The sequence below is a fragment of the Sorex fumeus genome, unplaced genomic scaffold (assembly GCF_029834395.1).
Source record: "Sorex fumeus unplaced genomic scaffold, SorFum_2.1 ptg000098l, whole genome shotgun sequence".
Lineage (NCBI taxonomy): Eukaryota > Metazoa > Chordata > Mammalia > Eulipotyphla > Soricidae > Sorex > Sorex fumeus.
In genome coordinates, this window is record NW_026606155.1 from 40617601 (window position 1) to 40632482 (window position 14882).

Consider the following 14882-nt stretch of genomic DNA (forward strand, 5'->3'; position numbering starts at 1 on the left):
AGCTCATCCCCACCCCGGCTCCTTCCTCTTAGCCTTGGGTCATGGTCACACCCGGCGATGCACAGGGGTTACTCCTGGCTCTGCCACAAGCTGCTGGGCTCTGGATTAAGTCCTTTTGTCTCTGGAGCCATGGCTGTGCCGGAGAGCCGCTCATGGGGGGGGGCAACTTGTGACCTCGGTAGGGAGTGAAGGACTAGCCGGCACTGCCCCCCTTCCCATGAGACTGCAGTTGCCCCATCACCGCTGGCTCATACCTGGCTTTCCAATAAGCTTCGAGGTGGCGGCCACCTTATATGCGGTCCAGATGCATTTCTGCCCAAAGCCTCTGGATTTCGAGATTTGTTTCTGACTCTCTGGGATCATGACCTTTAAGCAGCTTGATCAGGAGCCAGAGAGGCCACTTGTAGGCAGCAACTCAGGGTCTCACTGGGATGGGGAGGAAAGCGCCACTTCTACCCCTATCTGGTTAGGCCCTGCGTGTCTCGTTACTGCAGGCCCAAACCTGATTGCAGAGTGGCCTCTGCAGGATGGTGGTCACTGGGCCGCCAAGGGGAACAGACCAAGGCACAAAACCTATTCTCACCTGCAGTGGCCCAGCGCCAGTAACCTGTTGCAGGAACAGATCACACTTTTGCCAAAAGCCTTTGGGTTCCGAGATTTGTTTCTGAGTCTCTGGGATCATGGCCATTAAGCAGTTTGATCAGGAACCAGAGAGGCCATGCCTTCACTTATATAGCTGAGCCCGAGGTGGTTTGTGGGTGTGTCTCCCACATATCTAACTTTTGGCTATTTACTTTCTTGGTAAACTTTGCCCCAAGTTTTTGGTGTCTGGTCAAAGGCACAGCAGCAATTTTGGGATATCTGAAAGTCTGATGGTGTCATCAGGCTGCTGACCCACTCGCCTCATAGGTACAGATTGACCTGCTGGTGTCACCATACCCCCAGAGATTTTGTTTGTTTGTTTTTACTTTATTTGTGACATCTAGATCTGGTATTTAATTTTACAAAGTAGTTTCTGAATGAAAATTACCTTAATGTGGGAGATTTTCTGAAAATTTCTCAATTTTGGAAAAGTTGTGAAAAAATAATTTTTGTGCTTCAGATGCAATGAGTTGTTTGAGGGTGATTTACTCAAGGAGAGGCAAAATGTCACTTGTATAAGCAATTAGTATGACAATTAATATTGCTAATTTTTAGCAGGAATTAAGCAGATGCCTAGTATTTGTGTGCGGAATTTTTATAGTAGATATTTTTTCTTTTGGTTTAGGGTAAGAATGTGATTCTATAAATACTAGGGCACCGGGAAAGGTCTTACCTAGAAGTTGGCTTGAAAAAAAAGATCTTTGTCCTTTAAATTTAAAAAAAAATAAAATAACCTTTTATTTCCTTAGTTAAAGATCTTATTCATCTAGCAGTTGGTCAGACAAGACTTCTTATGAAAGAAAGGTTCAAACAGTTTGAAGGACTGGTGGACAATTGTGAATATAAACTTGGTGAAAAGGAGACAACTTGTACAGATCTGGATGGATTTTGGGATATGATTAATTTTCAGGTATGTGGTCAAGTATTTTGAGTGTATTACCTTTTGTTGTACCTGACAGCGCTCGGGAATAACACCCAGCTCTGTGCTTGGGCCACTGTGGTGCCAGGCATTGAACATAGGCCTCCTGTATGCAAAGCATGCACTCTACCTATTGAGTTATCTCCCTGGCCCATATGTATGTTAACTTTTGAGTGTTATTGCTTGTTTTTTAATGAGATTACAGTAAAATGGATATGGTAGTTGCTTGAGTACTTGTAATATTAAATGAAATATTAGACTATGCCCATATAAACTGTAAAACACTCTCCAAACTCATTATCTTCCTCACCCCCATTGTCAGAATAACTTCTACGTAGGTTGGAAATTGAGATGATGATGTTGAATATTCTATAATGATTCTATAGATTCTATATGTGAGATGAATAAATCTAGACTTTAGCAGTTCAAATTCATCAGCAGGGGCTGGAGCTATAGCATTGCCTTGCATGCGACCATCCCAGGTTTGATCCCCAGCATCCATATGGTCCCCTGAGCACTGCCAGGAGTAATTCTTGAGTGCAGAGTCATGAGTAATCCCTGTACATTGCCGGGTGTGACCCCTCCCCCCAAAAAACCAAGTTTATCTAGTAGGATTTTGTGTGTGTGTGTGTGTGTGTGTGTGTGCGCGCGCACGCGCGCGTGTGCGCGCAGATGCTCTTCTGTCAGATTGTAGCCCCTGCCCCATCTAGCAGTTGTTGCTTTCTGCTGTGTGGCGGGCATTATACAAGAAGCCCATAAGTAAGGCACATTCTCTCTCTCCCAGAAAAATTAGTATTTTTTACTAATGAGTCAGATACAACATGTGGATTCCAATTGAATGTCCCAAGTCTGCCATAGAGGGAACCACACACACACAATGACAATGTAGTATCACTACGCACTTAACAATGGCAGAATTTCAGAGTATACAGTACCAAATGCCATTGAGTATGTGGAGCAACAAGAACTGGAGTTGGTAAAAACGTACAATGGCACATGCATACTGGAAGACCATTTGGCACTTTCTTACAAAATTAAGCTTACTCTTGTCATTCACTCCATCTCTCCTGCTTCCTGATATTTTCTCAGTTGAAAATTTAGCCATATAAAAACATGTATACACAGGCTAAAATGATAGCACAAGCCTTGCACACAGCTGGTCCGGGCTTGATCCCCTGTACCTTATATGGTTTGAGCCCACCAGCCATGATCACTGAGTGCAGAGCCCAGCCCTGAGCCCAGCCAGGTGTGCCCCCAATCATGTATACTGTCCTCCTGTTGTTCATCGATTTGCTCGAGCGGGCCCAGTAATGTCTCCATTGGAGACCTTGTTGTTACTGTGTTTGTCATATCGAATACATCACGGGTAGCTTGCCAGGCTCTGCCGTGCGGGCAAGATACTCTCAGTAGCTTGCCGGGCTCTCCGAGAGGGGCGGAGCAATCGAACTCGGGTCGGCCATGTTGGCTGCGTGCAAGGCAAACGCCCCACCACTGTGCTATCGCTCCAGCCCAAATCATGCATAAAAAATGTTTATAGAAGCTTTTTTCATAGTTTCCCAAACCTAAAAGCAACTGATGTTTTTCAGAAAGGGAGTAGATAACTACTACTGGGGGAGGTAGGGGGGAAGGGGGAGGAGTTAAAAAAAAGGGAATGAGAGATTGTATTCATTTTTTCATTTTGGGTGCCACAGCCACTGGTGCTTAGGACTTAATCCTGGCTCTGCTCAGGTGTGCTTGGGGGATCAAATATGGTGTCGGGTTGAACCTGGGTCGGCCATGTACAAGGTGAGTGCCCTTCCTGCTGTACTATCTCTCTGGTCCAAATAGTTTGTAATTTCAATATGATTAGCATTACTCTGTAAACATATGCTTTACTTATTAACAGATAGTTGATGTAAAACAAAAATTCAACAACCTGACCAAACTTGAGCAAAATGGATGGCAAAACAACAAGACAAGCAAAAAACTCTTACGGGTAAGTTTGTGGGTTTTACACCTAATTCTGATATAGACCCTTCTGTGAGCTTCCAAAAGAGAAGCGTGAGTGCGCGAGGGACTCAAACGTTCAGTCGCCAAGAGCCATTCCTCTGGCTGGCCCACAGCAGTGGACAGACGGAGGACCAGGGAATGGAGAAATAGGGCCCCACGCTGGTTGGAAGTCAGTTTATTTCTCTCTCCTCCCCAGTGTAGTTCGATCTCTCCCTTACAGCACAATCATAGTCATAATTTTGGTCATAAACCCAGTCATCATAGTTCCCTCATCCTCGTCCTCCTAGTCTTCATATATTCCTTATCTTCCTGGTCCCCTCTTTTCCTCTTACAGCATAGTTATATAGAAATCATGAAGGGTACGGTACCCCTTCATGTGGGGCTGAACATTGTATAACAACAAAGAGATGTAAAGTCCCTCCTTCAGGGGAAGTTCTAGATTAACTCAAGGACAACATCTCATCTGCGGGTTTGGCACTCTAGATTACTAGGAGATCCGCTCAAGGGTGGGATTCCATCTAGGATGTATTGCTTTCTCCTTTCCTCAGCTAGTAATCCATTTAAACAATCATAGTGAATTTACTTCTTATAATATTACTAAGCTGGAGTGATAGCATAGGGGTAGGGTGTTTGCCTTGCTTGCAGCTGACTCAGGTTCGATTTCTCCATGCCTCCCAGAGAGCCCAGTAAGCTACCGAGAGTAACCCACCCTCATGGCAGAGCCTGGCAAGTTCCCCATGGCGTACTTGATATGCCAAAAACAGTAACAACAAGTCTCACAATGGAGACATTACTGGTGCCCGCTTGAGCAAATTGATGAACAATGGGAGGACAGTGCTACAGAGCTATTACTAGTCATTTTGTAAGAACACAGAGATATACTAAAGTTCGGCTCTTCCTGGGGATATCTCACTATATATTCCAGACCACAGTTCTCAGGCCAGGTTAGTCTTTCCTAACCCCAACAGGGTCCTCAGTTCTTTTTGGGTCATGACAGTTTGTTCCATGACCATGCTCTTATACTTATGGTGCTCAGCTTGTCCCTTTCTGATGCCAGGGTAGCTAACAGCTTGTCCTGGGTACATCCAGTCTCTTCGTCAGAATCCTCCTTTTTGGGAGTGTTAGGAAGTAAGGGCAACTGAGGTTTAAGTCAGGTAAATATGATGGATGCCCGGGAGTAAATATTATTTGAAGTCAATTAACTCCCATGTTACAAAAGCATAGCATCAACTGTCTTCCTGTGTCTATACAAAAAGGACATTGCTAAATAAGTCATGCCAATGACATAAGGGAAAGAGAAAAACAATATAGGATTATTAGTGCTTGATGGAATTGGGTGTGCCTCAGGGGCACTGTTGTGGGAGTAACTCAATAAACCTAAGCTCCCTGCGGGAGGAGCAAGGACAACCCAATGTTACCCAACACTCCTCTACTTTATCTCATTTCTTTTAATTCAGCTTCATAATTTTTCATATTTTACAAAGTTTCGTGTATTACTTATAATGCCCTGGTTACTTCTGAAGGAAGAATAAGAAAATGATCAACACAAAATTCAGGATGGTTATTTTTTGAGGAAGGTAAGGAACTGTGGTTGAATAGTTCAGTCATAGTTGAACCCTAGAGGACTTCATTTTTAGCTTTAGAACACCTAGTGGTTCTCAGGGGTTACTCCTAGCTCTACACTCAGGAATCACTTGTGGCAAGCTCATGGTACATATGGGATGCCAAGGATCTAATCTGGGTCAGCCATGTGCAAGGCATGTACCCTGCCCGCTGTACTATCTCTGGCCCCTGTGCATGTTTTTTCATTATTATTTAATTGAATATCTGTGAGATAGACTGTTCATGATTAGGTTTCAGTCACACAATGATCCAACACCCATCCCTCCATTGGTGTACCATTTCCCACCACCAATGTCCCTAGTTTTCCTCCCACCATCCGTCAGCACCACCTCGCCCAACCAGCTTTCCTCTATGGCAGGCACCCCTCCTCCCTCTCTCTCTCCTTTTGTGCATTATGGTTTGCAATGCAAGTACTAAGAGGTCATCATGTTTGTTCAGGGCGTTCAGTATTTTTATTGGGAAGGTAAGGCTGGAGTAGTTTTTTTTTTTTAACTGGGTAGCAGCTTTGGGGTTTAGATGTGACTGCTAAGGCTTCCAGAAATATAGGACGGTGGTAAGATGGGAAGATAGCCCATCCCGACCCCAAAAAATGCCTGCGAGATTTCAGTCACAAAATCCACATACCTGAATTTTCAGGAGATGATGTCTTGGTGAGGTTTGCTTGAGATGAGTCCATTCAGACTCATGGCCGTGATTTTGGAAGTAAGCGGATGCTGAGGCCTCTGCTTGGATGGGCACCAGGCTGACCCAATCCTCCTCCAATTTACCCTAGTGTGTTGAGTTTTGCACGGGTCTGAATTAACTAGTTTTTGATCTCTTTTGAGATTTATTTATGGGTCTCTGAAGCAAGGCCAGTAGAAGAGCTAACATGGTGGCGCCGAAGTTGGTTCGTGGGGGGTGACTGCCAGTGCTTTCGGGAGTATTGGGAAGTGGAGGTGGCAGCCCTTTCTGACCCCGAAAAAGCCTGGAGATTATAGTCACAAAACCTGCATAACCAAATTTTCAGCAGATTATATCTCTGTCCCAAGTCTGTCCCAAGATGGTGGAATCCAGCCAGAGTCGTGGAGGTGATTTTGGATTGTGGGAGCAAGCGACTGCCAGGGGCTCTGGGCAGGCACCAGGCTGACCCCTCACCCTAACCCCCTCCAATTTACTCTAGTCCTTTCAGCCTCGAGTGAGTCCAAGGTTAACTTTTGAGATTTATTTATGGGTCTTTGAAGCAAGGCCAATAAATAAGCTTGTATAGCTGAGCCAGAGGTGGTTTGTGGATGTGACTCCCACATACCTAACTTTTGGCCATTTAATTTCTTGGGAAACTTAGTCTCAAGTTGTTGGGGTCTGGCCAGAGGCACAGTGGCAATTTTGGGGTATCAGAAAGTCTGAAGGCACCATCAAGCTGCTGATGCACTGGCTCTGCAGGTACCGGTTGACCTGCTGGTAGTACCCTCCCCGCACCCACACCTCATGTATGTTTGCTTTATTCTTTAAACTGTGCCTATGCATGTCATTGTAGTAGTAGAAGCAAATAATCTGTATTATGCTTAGTATGTGCCATATTCCACATACCCTGCGTGTATGACTATGTTAATCTTCACAACAGTTCTGTGAAGTTGTCATGTTTCCCCCTGCCCTTTGGATTTTTTTTTTTTTAATCTTTTTTGGGTCATACCCGGCGGTGCTCAGGGGTTGCATTCAGTATTGGCTCTGCGTTCAGTATTTACTCCTGGTGGTGCTTGGGGGACCATATGGGATGCTGGGGATTGAACCGGGTTGGCCATGCGGAAGGCAAATGCCCTACCTGCTGTACTATCGCTCCAGCCCCCCTTGCCCTTTGTTTTTTCCTGTTTTTGTTTAGTTTTTTGCTCCTGGTCGTCTTTAGGGGACTTTATGGAGTTTTTGGCGATTGAACCCGAGTTGGCCTCGTGCAAGCAGGTGTCCTGCCCACTATCTTTCCCTCCAGCCACTCCTCCCCCTCTGTTAGCAGTTTTGTTTCCCCCATAGAGGGCACTCCTTGTGGTGCAAGGATTGTGCCAGAAGTGCCAGGAATTAATTTGGGGACTCAGCAGACTCTACAGTTCTCTACCTCTTGAGCTGTTATCCTAACCCCTTATTTTTTAGCAGTGTTTGAACTATTATTTCTGTTTTACAGTTGAGGAATCCAAGGCACCCAAAACATCAAATCATAGCCCAACAGAGAGCTGATTTCAAGCTAGACTGTCTCATTCCAGAATTCATGTTTATACTTTTCTGTATGATCTGGTTTTGTTTGGGGGCCACACTTAGCAATGATCAGGACTTATTCCTGCCTCTGTGCTCAGAGATCACTCCTGGCAGTGCTTGGGGGATCATATGGGATGCCACAGATCTAACCTGGCTAGGTCACATGCAAGGTACAGCCTTACCCTCCGTATCATCTCTCCAGCCCCTATGTGGTATGTTTAAAAATACATTTCTTTTTAATTAAGACACCATGATTTACAAAGCTGTGCATAATAGAATTGTTTCAGGCATACGGTGTTGCAACAATGATCTCACCACCAGTGTCCTAGGGGTCCCTGCCATCCACCTCCCTGCCCTCTTGCCAGGCATATAACAAATTTATTTCATATTTCTTGCTCCAACAAATCTTAAAGAAATGGAAAATGGAATTATTAGAAGATAAACCAAAAGTCAATTTGTAGTAATTAATTGCTATATGATTTCAACCTATATAAATAAGGAAATTCAAATCATTTAATACAATATAGTATACTGCCTATTCTCATAACTAACTCTTAAACTCTGGCATCTAAAACATATTAAATTTTATTTTGTGCATGACCTTGATTGAGGTAATCATCATATCCTCCCTGTCATAAATGAGACTTCTTCCCCTCCACCCCTTGGCAAGCATATAACAAATTCATTTCATATTACTTGGTTCAAAAAAACTTTATTAAAAGAATAGCAAGTAGAATTATTAGAAAGAAAATCAATAAAAGTCAATTTGTGATGACGAGTTACTGTATGTTACCAACCTTTTTTAATCTAGTGAGGACAGCCATATGCACCATGAATGAGTGCCATACTCAGCGCCACATGATGGAAAGTTTCTGCTGTCCTTTAAAGGAGCTCTTTTAGTACTTGTTGAAAAATTAGCTTCAAGGCTATGAATTTCCGGAGCTGTTGCTTATCCCTGAAGCTCTGTATAGTTCAGATGAGTGATAATCTTTTTTTTTTTGAATCACCATGAGCTACACTTACAGAGCTTTCAGTGTTTGAGTTTCAGTCATACAGTGATCGAACACCCATTCCTCCACCAGTGCACATTCTCCACCACCAATGTCCCCAGTATCCCTCCTCGCTGCCCCCTTGCCCCATCCCACCCCTCCCCCCGCCTCTATGGTAGACAATGTCCCTTTTACTCTCTACTTATGGGCATTAGGATTTTCAGTACAGATAATGTGAGACTATTATGCAATATCGAAAATGAGAGACCATTATGTTTGGTTCTTTATCTATTTTCAGCACACATATCCCATCCGGAATGATTCTTCCAACCATCGTTGACTTAGTGATCCCTTCTCTATCCCACCTGCCTTCTCCCCCAACTCAGAAAGCAGGCTTCCAACTGTAGAGCAATCTTCCTGACACTTGTCTCTACTGTCCTTAATGTCAGTCTTATATTATGATATTTTATGTTCCACAAATGAGTATAATCATTTTATGTCTGTCCCTCTCTTTTTCACTCATTTCAATTAGCATGATACTCTCCATGACCATCCACTTACAACAAATTTCATGACTTCATCTTTCCTAACAGCTGCATTGTATTCAATTGTGTAGATATACCAAAGTTTCTTTAACTAGTCATCTGTTCTCGGACACAGGTTTTTTCCATGTTCTAACTATTGTGAACAGTGCTGCAATAAACATACAAGTGCAGATGTCATTTCTACTGTTTTTTTTTTTTTTTACATGTCCAGGATATATTCCCAGAAGTGGTATTGCTGGGTCATATGGGAGCTCAATTTCTATTTTTTTGGAGGAATGTTCATATTATTTCCCAAAAAGGCTGGACCAGTCGGCATTCCCACCAACAATGAATGAGAGTCCCTTTCTGCATCCATGCCAGCACTGGTTATTCTTGTTCTTTTTGATATGTGCCAGTTTCTGTGGTGTAAGATGATACTTCGTTGTTTTGATTTATCTCTTCCTCCTGATTAGCAATGTGGAGCACTTATTCATGTGCCTTTTGACCATCTGAATTTCTTTTTTTGAGGAAGTTTCTGTTCATTTCTTCTCCCCATTTTTTGATGGGGGTGGAGGATTTTTTCTTAAAAACATCTACCAGTGTCTTGTATACCTTGGATATTAAGCCCCTACCTGATGGATATTGGGTAAATAATTTTTCCCATTCCATGGACTCTTTCTGTATTTTGGTCACTGTTTCTTTTGAGGTAAAGAAACTTCTTAGTTTATTGTAGTCCCATTTGTTTATATTTGTTTCGAGTGGTACATTTTTGAGTGAAATTTTTTTTTTCAGAGTGGGTGCATACCTGGCAGTGCTTAGGATTTATTTCCAGCTCTGAGTTTGGGATCACCCCCAGCAGGGAACAATATAGGGTGCCAGGGATTGAACACAGGTCAGCTGCATGCAAGGCAAATGCCCTACCTGCTGTACTGTTTATTGCTCTGGCCCCAGTGAAATAATTTTTTCATGGAAAGAGGAAAAATGCTCTTCTTTACTATAATCTGTCTTCCTTACTCCTTGATATTTTTGTAAAATTAGCTTGGCTGACATGATAGAGTCTACTCTTTTTGGGAACATGGAGGGCACATTGGGGGCAACACCTGGCAGTATTAGGAATCACTCCTGGCAGTGCTAGGGATCACTCCTTGCAGTGCTTGATCTCACACTACACTTTTCCATGAACTTCTTTGTATATTTTTATATATAGTAATGTTTTGGATTCAAGGTTTCTGATTCAGACGGAGAGTTCTCAAACCACCATGTACACTGCTACTTTTTCTTTTTAGAAAAATACCTGTGATTATTCCAGATTATAGCCAGAGGGTTGTACTTTGTTGTGCTGTGTAATCTAAGTAGAAACTGTATAGATGCTAGCACAGGGGGTAGGGTGTTTGCCTTCCACGTGACCAAACTGAGTTCGATTCCCAGCATTCCATATGGTCCCCTGAGCACTGCCAGGGGTAATTCCTGAGTGCACGTGCCGGGAGTATCCCCTGTGTATCACCAGGTGTGACCCAAAAAGCAAAAAAGAAAAAAAAAAAATTGGAGTACTAAAAGAATGTTATAATGATTGTTTTACTAATTAAGTTGCATGACAGAAACCTTGAGGACATTGACAAAAATTGAATTTCAATTCTAAACAGTGAAGGCTACTTGATTGTTTTGAAATTCCTGTGGGTATTGCTTATGGTACTGGTCCTAGAAACATTATAACGTCAGTGACTCATATCACATAGGAGCCTTGTAATTCTGCCCTTTCTCACCAGGTGTCTCTCTCTCCTCATTTTAGCACCCACTGTTAAGATTCTAGAGCCAGTGAGACAAATCATTGATTTCCTCAACCTCGTTTTCTATCACCACCGCTCTTTTCTATTCAGTGTTTAGACGTTTGTTTGTTTGCTTGCTTGCTTGCTTGCTTTTTGGGTCACACCTGGCAATGCACAGGGCTCTGCACTCAGAAATTACTCCTGGAGGTACTCAGGGGACCATATGGGATGCTGGGAATTGAACCCTGGTCGGCGGCGTGCAAGGCAAACACCCTACCTACTATGCTATCGCACCAGCCCCTAGACATGTTTAAAGGTCCTCATTTAAAAGAAAATGTCTGTGATGTAATAGATTAAATATTTAGAACATTATATATGTAAAATGAATTATGAATTTTAAAAAAACTCTTCCAGCTCTAGTTATCTGTACCGCCTGATCCCATCTTTTTCATTCCAAGTTTCAAGCTTCCTGAAAAGGTTGCAAAATTCCATCGTTTTATTTGGTTTCTCCAACTCATTGCAGCGTGGCCTCATCCCTCGCTATACCTGTGAAACTGTGACCACTCAGGATTTGATCCACCAGTTGTTGAAGCCAATTAAGGATTTAATTATAAGATGTAATTCACTGCAGTATTAAGTGGGATCTATTTCTTTTTCTTTTTTCTTTTCTTTTTTTTTTTTTTTTGGCTTTTTGGGTCACAACCGCGATGCACAGGGGTTACTCCTGGCTTTGCACTCAGGAATCACTCCTGGCGGTGCTCAGGGGACCATATGGGATGCTGGGAATCGAACCCAGGTTGGCCTTGTGCAAGGCAAATGCCCTAACTGCTGTGCTATCACTCCAGCCCCCTCTAGTCCTTTTTCTTGATATTGTATTCTACCAATTTTCTTCCTATCTCCGTGCCTTTATCTTTGGTAACATTTTCAAGTTTACTTTTCTATTTACTCCTTTGCTGTTCAGAATGTTCAGAATTCGTCTCTCAGTTCTCTCTCTTTCCATCTTCCCATGCAGTCTTAACCTGCAATGATTCCCAAATTTGTATTTCAAACCACACTGCTCAGTCCCATATATCCTGACTCACTATCCTTTAAAATCAACATATCCCAAACTGAAATCATCATTTTCACACATCAGTGTTCCTTCAGATGTCTATGATAGCCCATAACTTGCTTTTTCAATTGTGAAACTATGAGTTCTTTTGAGGGCAGAAACTTACTTTGTCCTTTATACTTTTACCACCAGCATTTTTCTTGCAGTTTAGGAGCTGAACAAATGTCTTGTACATATTTTATGTCTACATACATTTCATGTATGCTTTTCTTAGTAATAAGTAACTTTCATAAATGTCATAATTTCTCTTTGCAGAAGAAGGTTGTCTCAAGTTTAGCAAGTCAACCCAAACAGGACGACAGTGCAAGAATTGCTGCTAGAAATCGCCTAGCTGCCATAAAAAATGCAATGAGAGAGAAAATCAAGCAGGAAGAACGTGCTGGGATGGCAAACTCTGTAATGCCAAAGGAAGTGGATAAAATAGTGTTTGATGCTGGGTTTTTCAGAGTGGAAAGTCCTGTTAAATCATTCTCAGGTCAGTTTTTCTGCTGACACTACTTATGAGAACTGTTTGGGTTTGATGAGCATATATAAGAGGTGAAAAAGTCTTTTCACAAGAAGAGACGTAAGCTTTCTCTGGCTCTTGGGAATTAAGTACACATGCTGGCTCACACACACGTGCAGATTGCATTTTACTAAGTCTGATGAGATTACCTTGTAAGATCGAGCTTCTAGAATTAGTTTATATGTCCCTTAGAGATTCTACATGTGTTATTGCTACTCTGCAATGTGAGATAGGCCTTAGGATTGCAGGGGTTTAAGGGATTTAACCTTGTTCACGGAAGAATAAGAAATTAGGTGGTTTTCCTTTAGCTTAGTTAGAAGTTTAATTAGAAGCAAAGGAAGAATCACAGGGCTCAGATATGACTCAGAAGTCGAGCACCTTTGCGAGGCCCTGGAGTGAAATCCTGCTATTGCAAGAATGGAAAGGCACAAAGGAATCAGCTATCAAACCACCCCACCTCTCCAGACATGAAACTTAGGGAAGCTGAGGTGTTTTGTTTTCACCTACATTAAAAATTCTGCTCAGGTCTTTTTAAATTGAGTAAATCTCCTAACTTTAAAATACTCAGTATAACTAGTTGGCAGGACACTTGTCTTGCACAGGGCCAACCCAGATTCAATCCCCAGCACCCTTTATAGCATCCTGAGCCCTGCCAAGAGTGATCCCTGAGCACTGTCCCAAATTTTAAAAAATAAGGTGCTTGAAGCAATAGCACAGTGGGTAGGGCATGTGCCTTGTACACGGCAAACCCGGGTTCAATTCCCAGCATCCCATATGGTCCCTCGAGTACCACCAGGAGTGGTTCCTGAGTGCAGAGCCAGGAATAACCCCTGAGCATCGCCAGGTGTGACCCATAAAGCAAAAAATAAATAAATAAAAACCAAAATTTAAAAAATAAAAAGGAGTTAATTAAATATTCAACACCTCACCCCTTTTTTTTAAAAAAAAAAGAAAAAAGAATGATGATTTTACTTAGAAATTTTAAGGAAGGGAGAGTGGGGGGAGAGAGGGAGAGAAAGTTCATAAACTCAAGAGAGAACGTGGGCTTCTCCAGAGTTGAGAAGGAGCCCTGGTACACATCCCAGCATTAGATATGAAAGTGTGAAAGTATACATCTCAAGAGGAGAAATGCAGGCAACACATATGCTCGATACCACATGCACTTGGCAGCAACATGTGGGCACACCAGCACATTGACTGGGACAGCATGTGCACCACATACCCACTTTTTATATACTTCGGGAAACAATTGTTAGAATTTTGTAACTTGTATTTTTTTTACTTGACAATTTTTCATAGACTAATAGAAAAAAGGCTTGATCCAGATTGAAATATAGGTGATTTTCTGATATAGGTAATTTTCTGCTTATGAGGGGGGGAGGGGGGCTCCTGCTTAGCGACCTTTGCCTTTGTAGCAGTCTGCTTTTTAATATGATTTGTTGCTGGTAGAGCGATAGAGAGAGAGAGAGAGAGCAGAGTTTCATATGTATCTTTCCTATGTATAGTCTTTAACTGAAAGTCCCAGACATGGTTTTTAACTAATATTATTTTACAGGAGAATGAGGCTAGTTAGTAGGAAAAGAAAGAACTTGCCCTGTCTTCTAGTTATGATGAAAAACAAATGAAAGAACTTTTGAATATTGACGTTTCATAATCTTCTAGGGCTTTCTATCTCTTCTGAACCTCTTTCTCAAAAAAGTCAAACACCGAATTCTGCCAGCAAAGTTGTGTCTGAAAACAGGACTGGGGTTGATCTTCCAAGACAAATGACACCACTAGCAATTTCTCATCCAGGTGAGGTCTTTAATTTTACTAGGGGGTAGAGTTGGGGTGGGTTCACACACAGTGGTGCTCAAGGGGTTTTTCTGGCTCTGTGCTCAAGAATGACCCCTGCAGTGCTCAGGGGATCATATGTAGCGCGAGGAATTGAACCTGGTCATCTTCATGCAAGGCAAGTGCCTTAATCCCTCCCTATACTATCTCTAGCCCACATGAGGTCTTTTTAATATAGTTAAAAAAAAACTGTGCTAAATAAATTAAGGCTTATGTTTTACTGGATGATTGGTTTTAATAAGGAAGGGCCAGTCTTAGCAGCATTATTGACTTCCAAGGGACCCCTGGTAGTGATCTGGCTAGCCATGCTCAGGCCATGAGGGTCACAGCCAGTGTGGGAGGGAGACATGCCCTGCTGAGAATGGACCCCCAGACTGCACATGCCAGGCTGTGTTCTGCCATTTGAACTGTCTTCTTGGCCCTGAAGACTTCAGTTTGTTTTATTTAATTGTATTTATTTTTAGCCACACTCAATTATTTATTTTTAGCCACACTCAATGATATTCCTGGCCCTGTGCTCAGAATCATTTCTAGAGGTTCTTGTGGACCATAGATGGTGCTCGCCATGTATGAGGCAAGTGCCCTACTCACTGAAAGATTGCTCCAGCCTCCTTGAAGACACTTTTTATGTTCTGTTTTGTTTTGTTCTGGGACCACATCTGGGAGTGTCCAGGACTTTCTCTTCGGATCTGTGCTCAAGGATCACTCCTAGTGGGTTTGGGTGAGCATATGAGGTGCTAGGGATTAAACCTGGATTGGCA

General features: G+C 42.6%; 1 protein-coding gene across 1 annotated transcript in view; it reads left to right on the top strand.

Annotated features, from left to right (window-relative positions):
• The window catches only part of DLGAP5 (DLG associated protein 5), a 43843-nt gene that overhangs the window by 26808 nt on the left and 2153 nt on the right, over nucleotides 1-14882 (top strand). The window contains exons 13-16 of the mRNA XM_056133898.1: nucleotides 1392-1552; nucleotides 3447-3536; nucleotides 12039-12258; nucleotides 13951-14082. Coding sequence (XP_055989873.1) covers nucleotides 1392-1552; nucleotides 3447-3536; nucleotides 12039-12258; nucleotides 13951-14082 — 603 coding nt within the window. The remainder of the gene's footprint in view (nucleotides 1-1391; nucleotides 1553-3446; nucleotides 3537-12038; nucleotides 12259-13950; nucleotides 14083-14882) is intronic.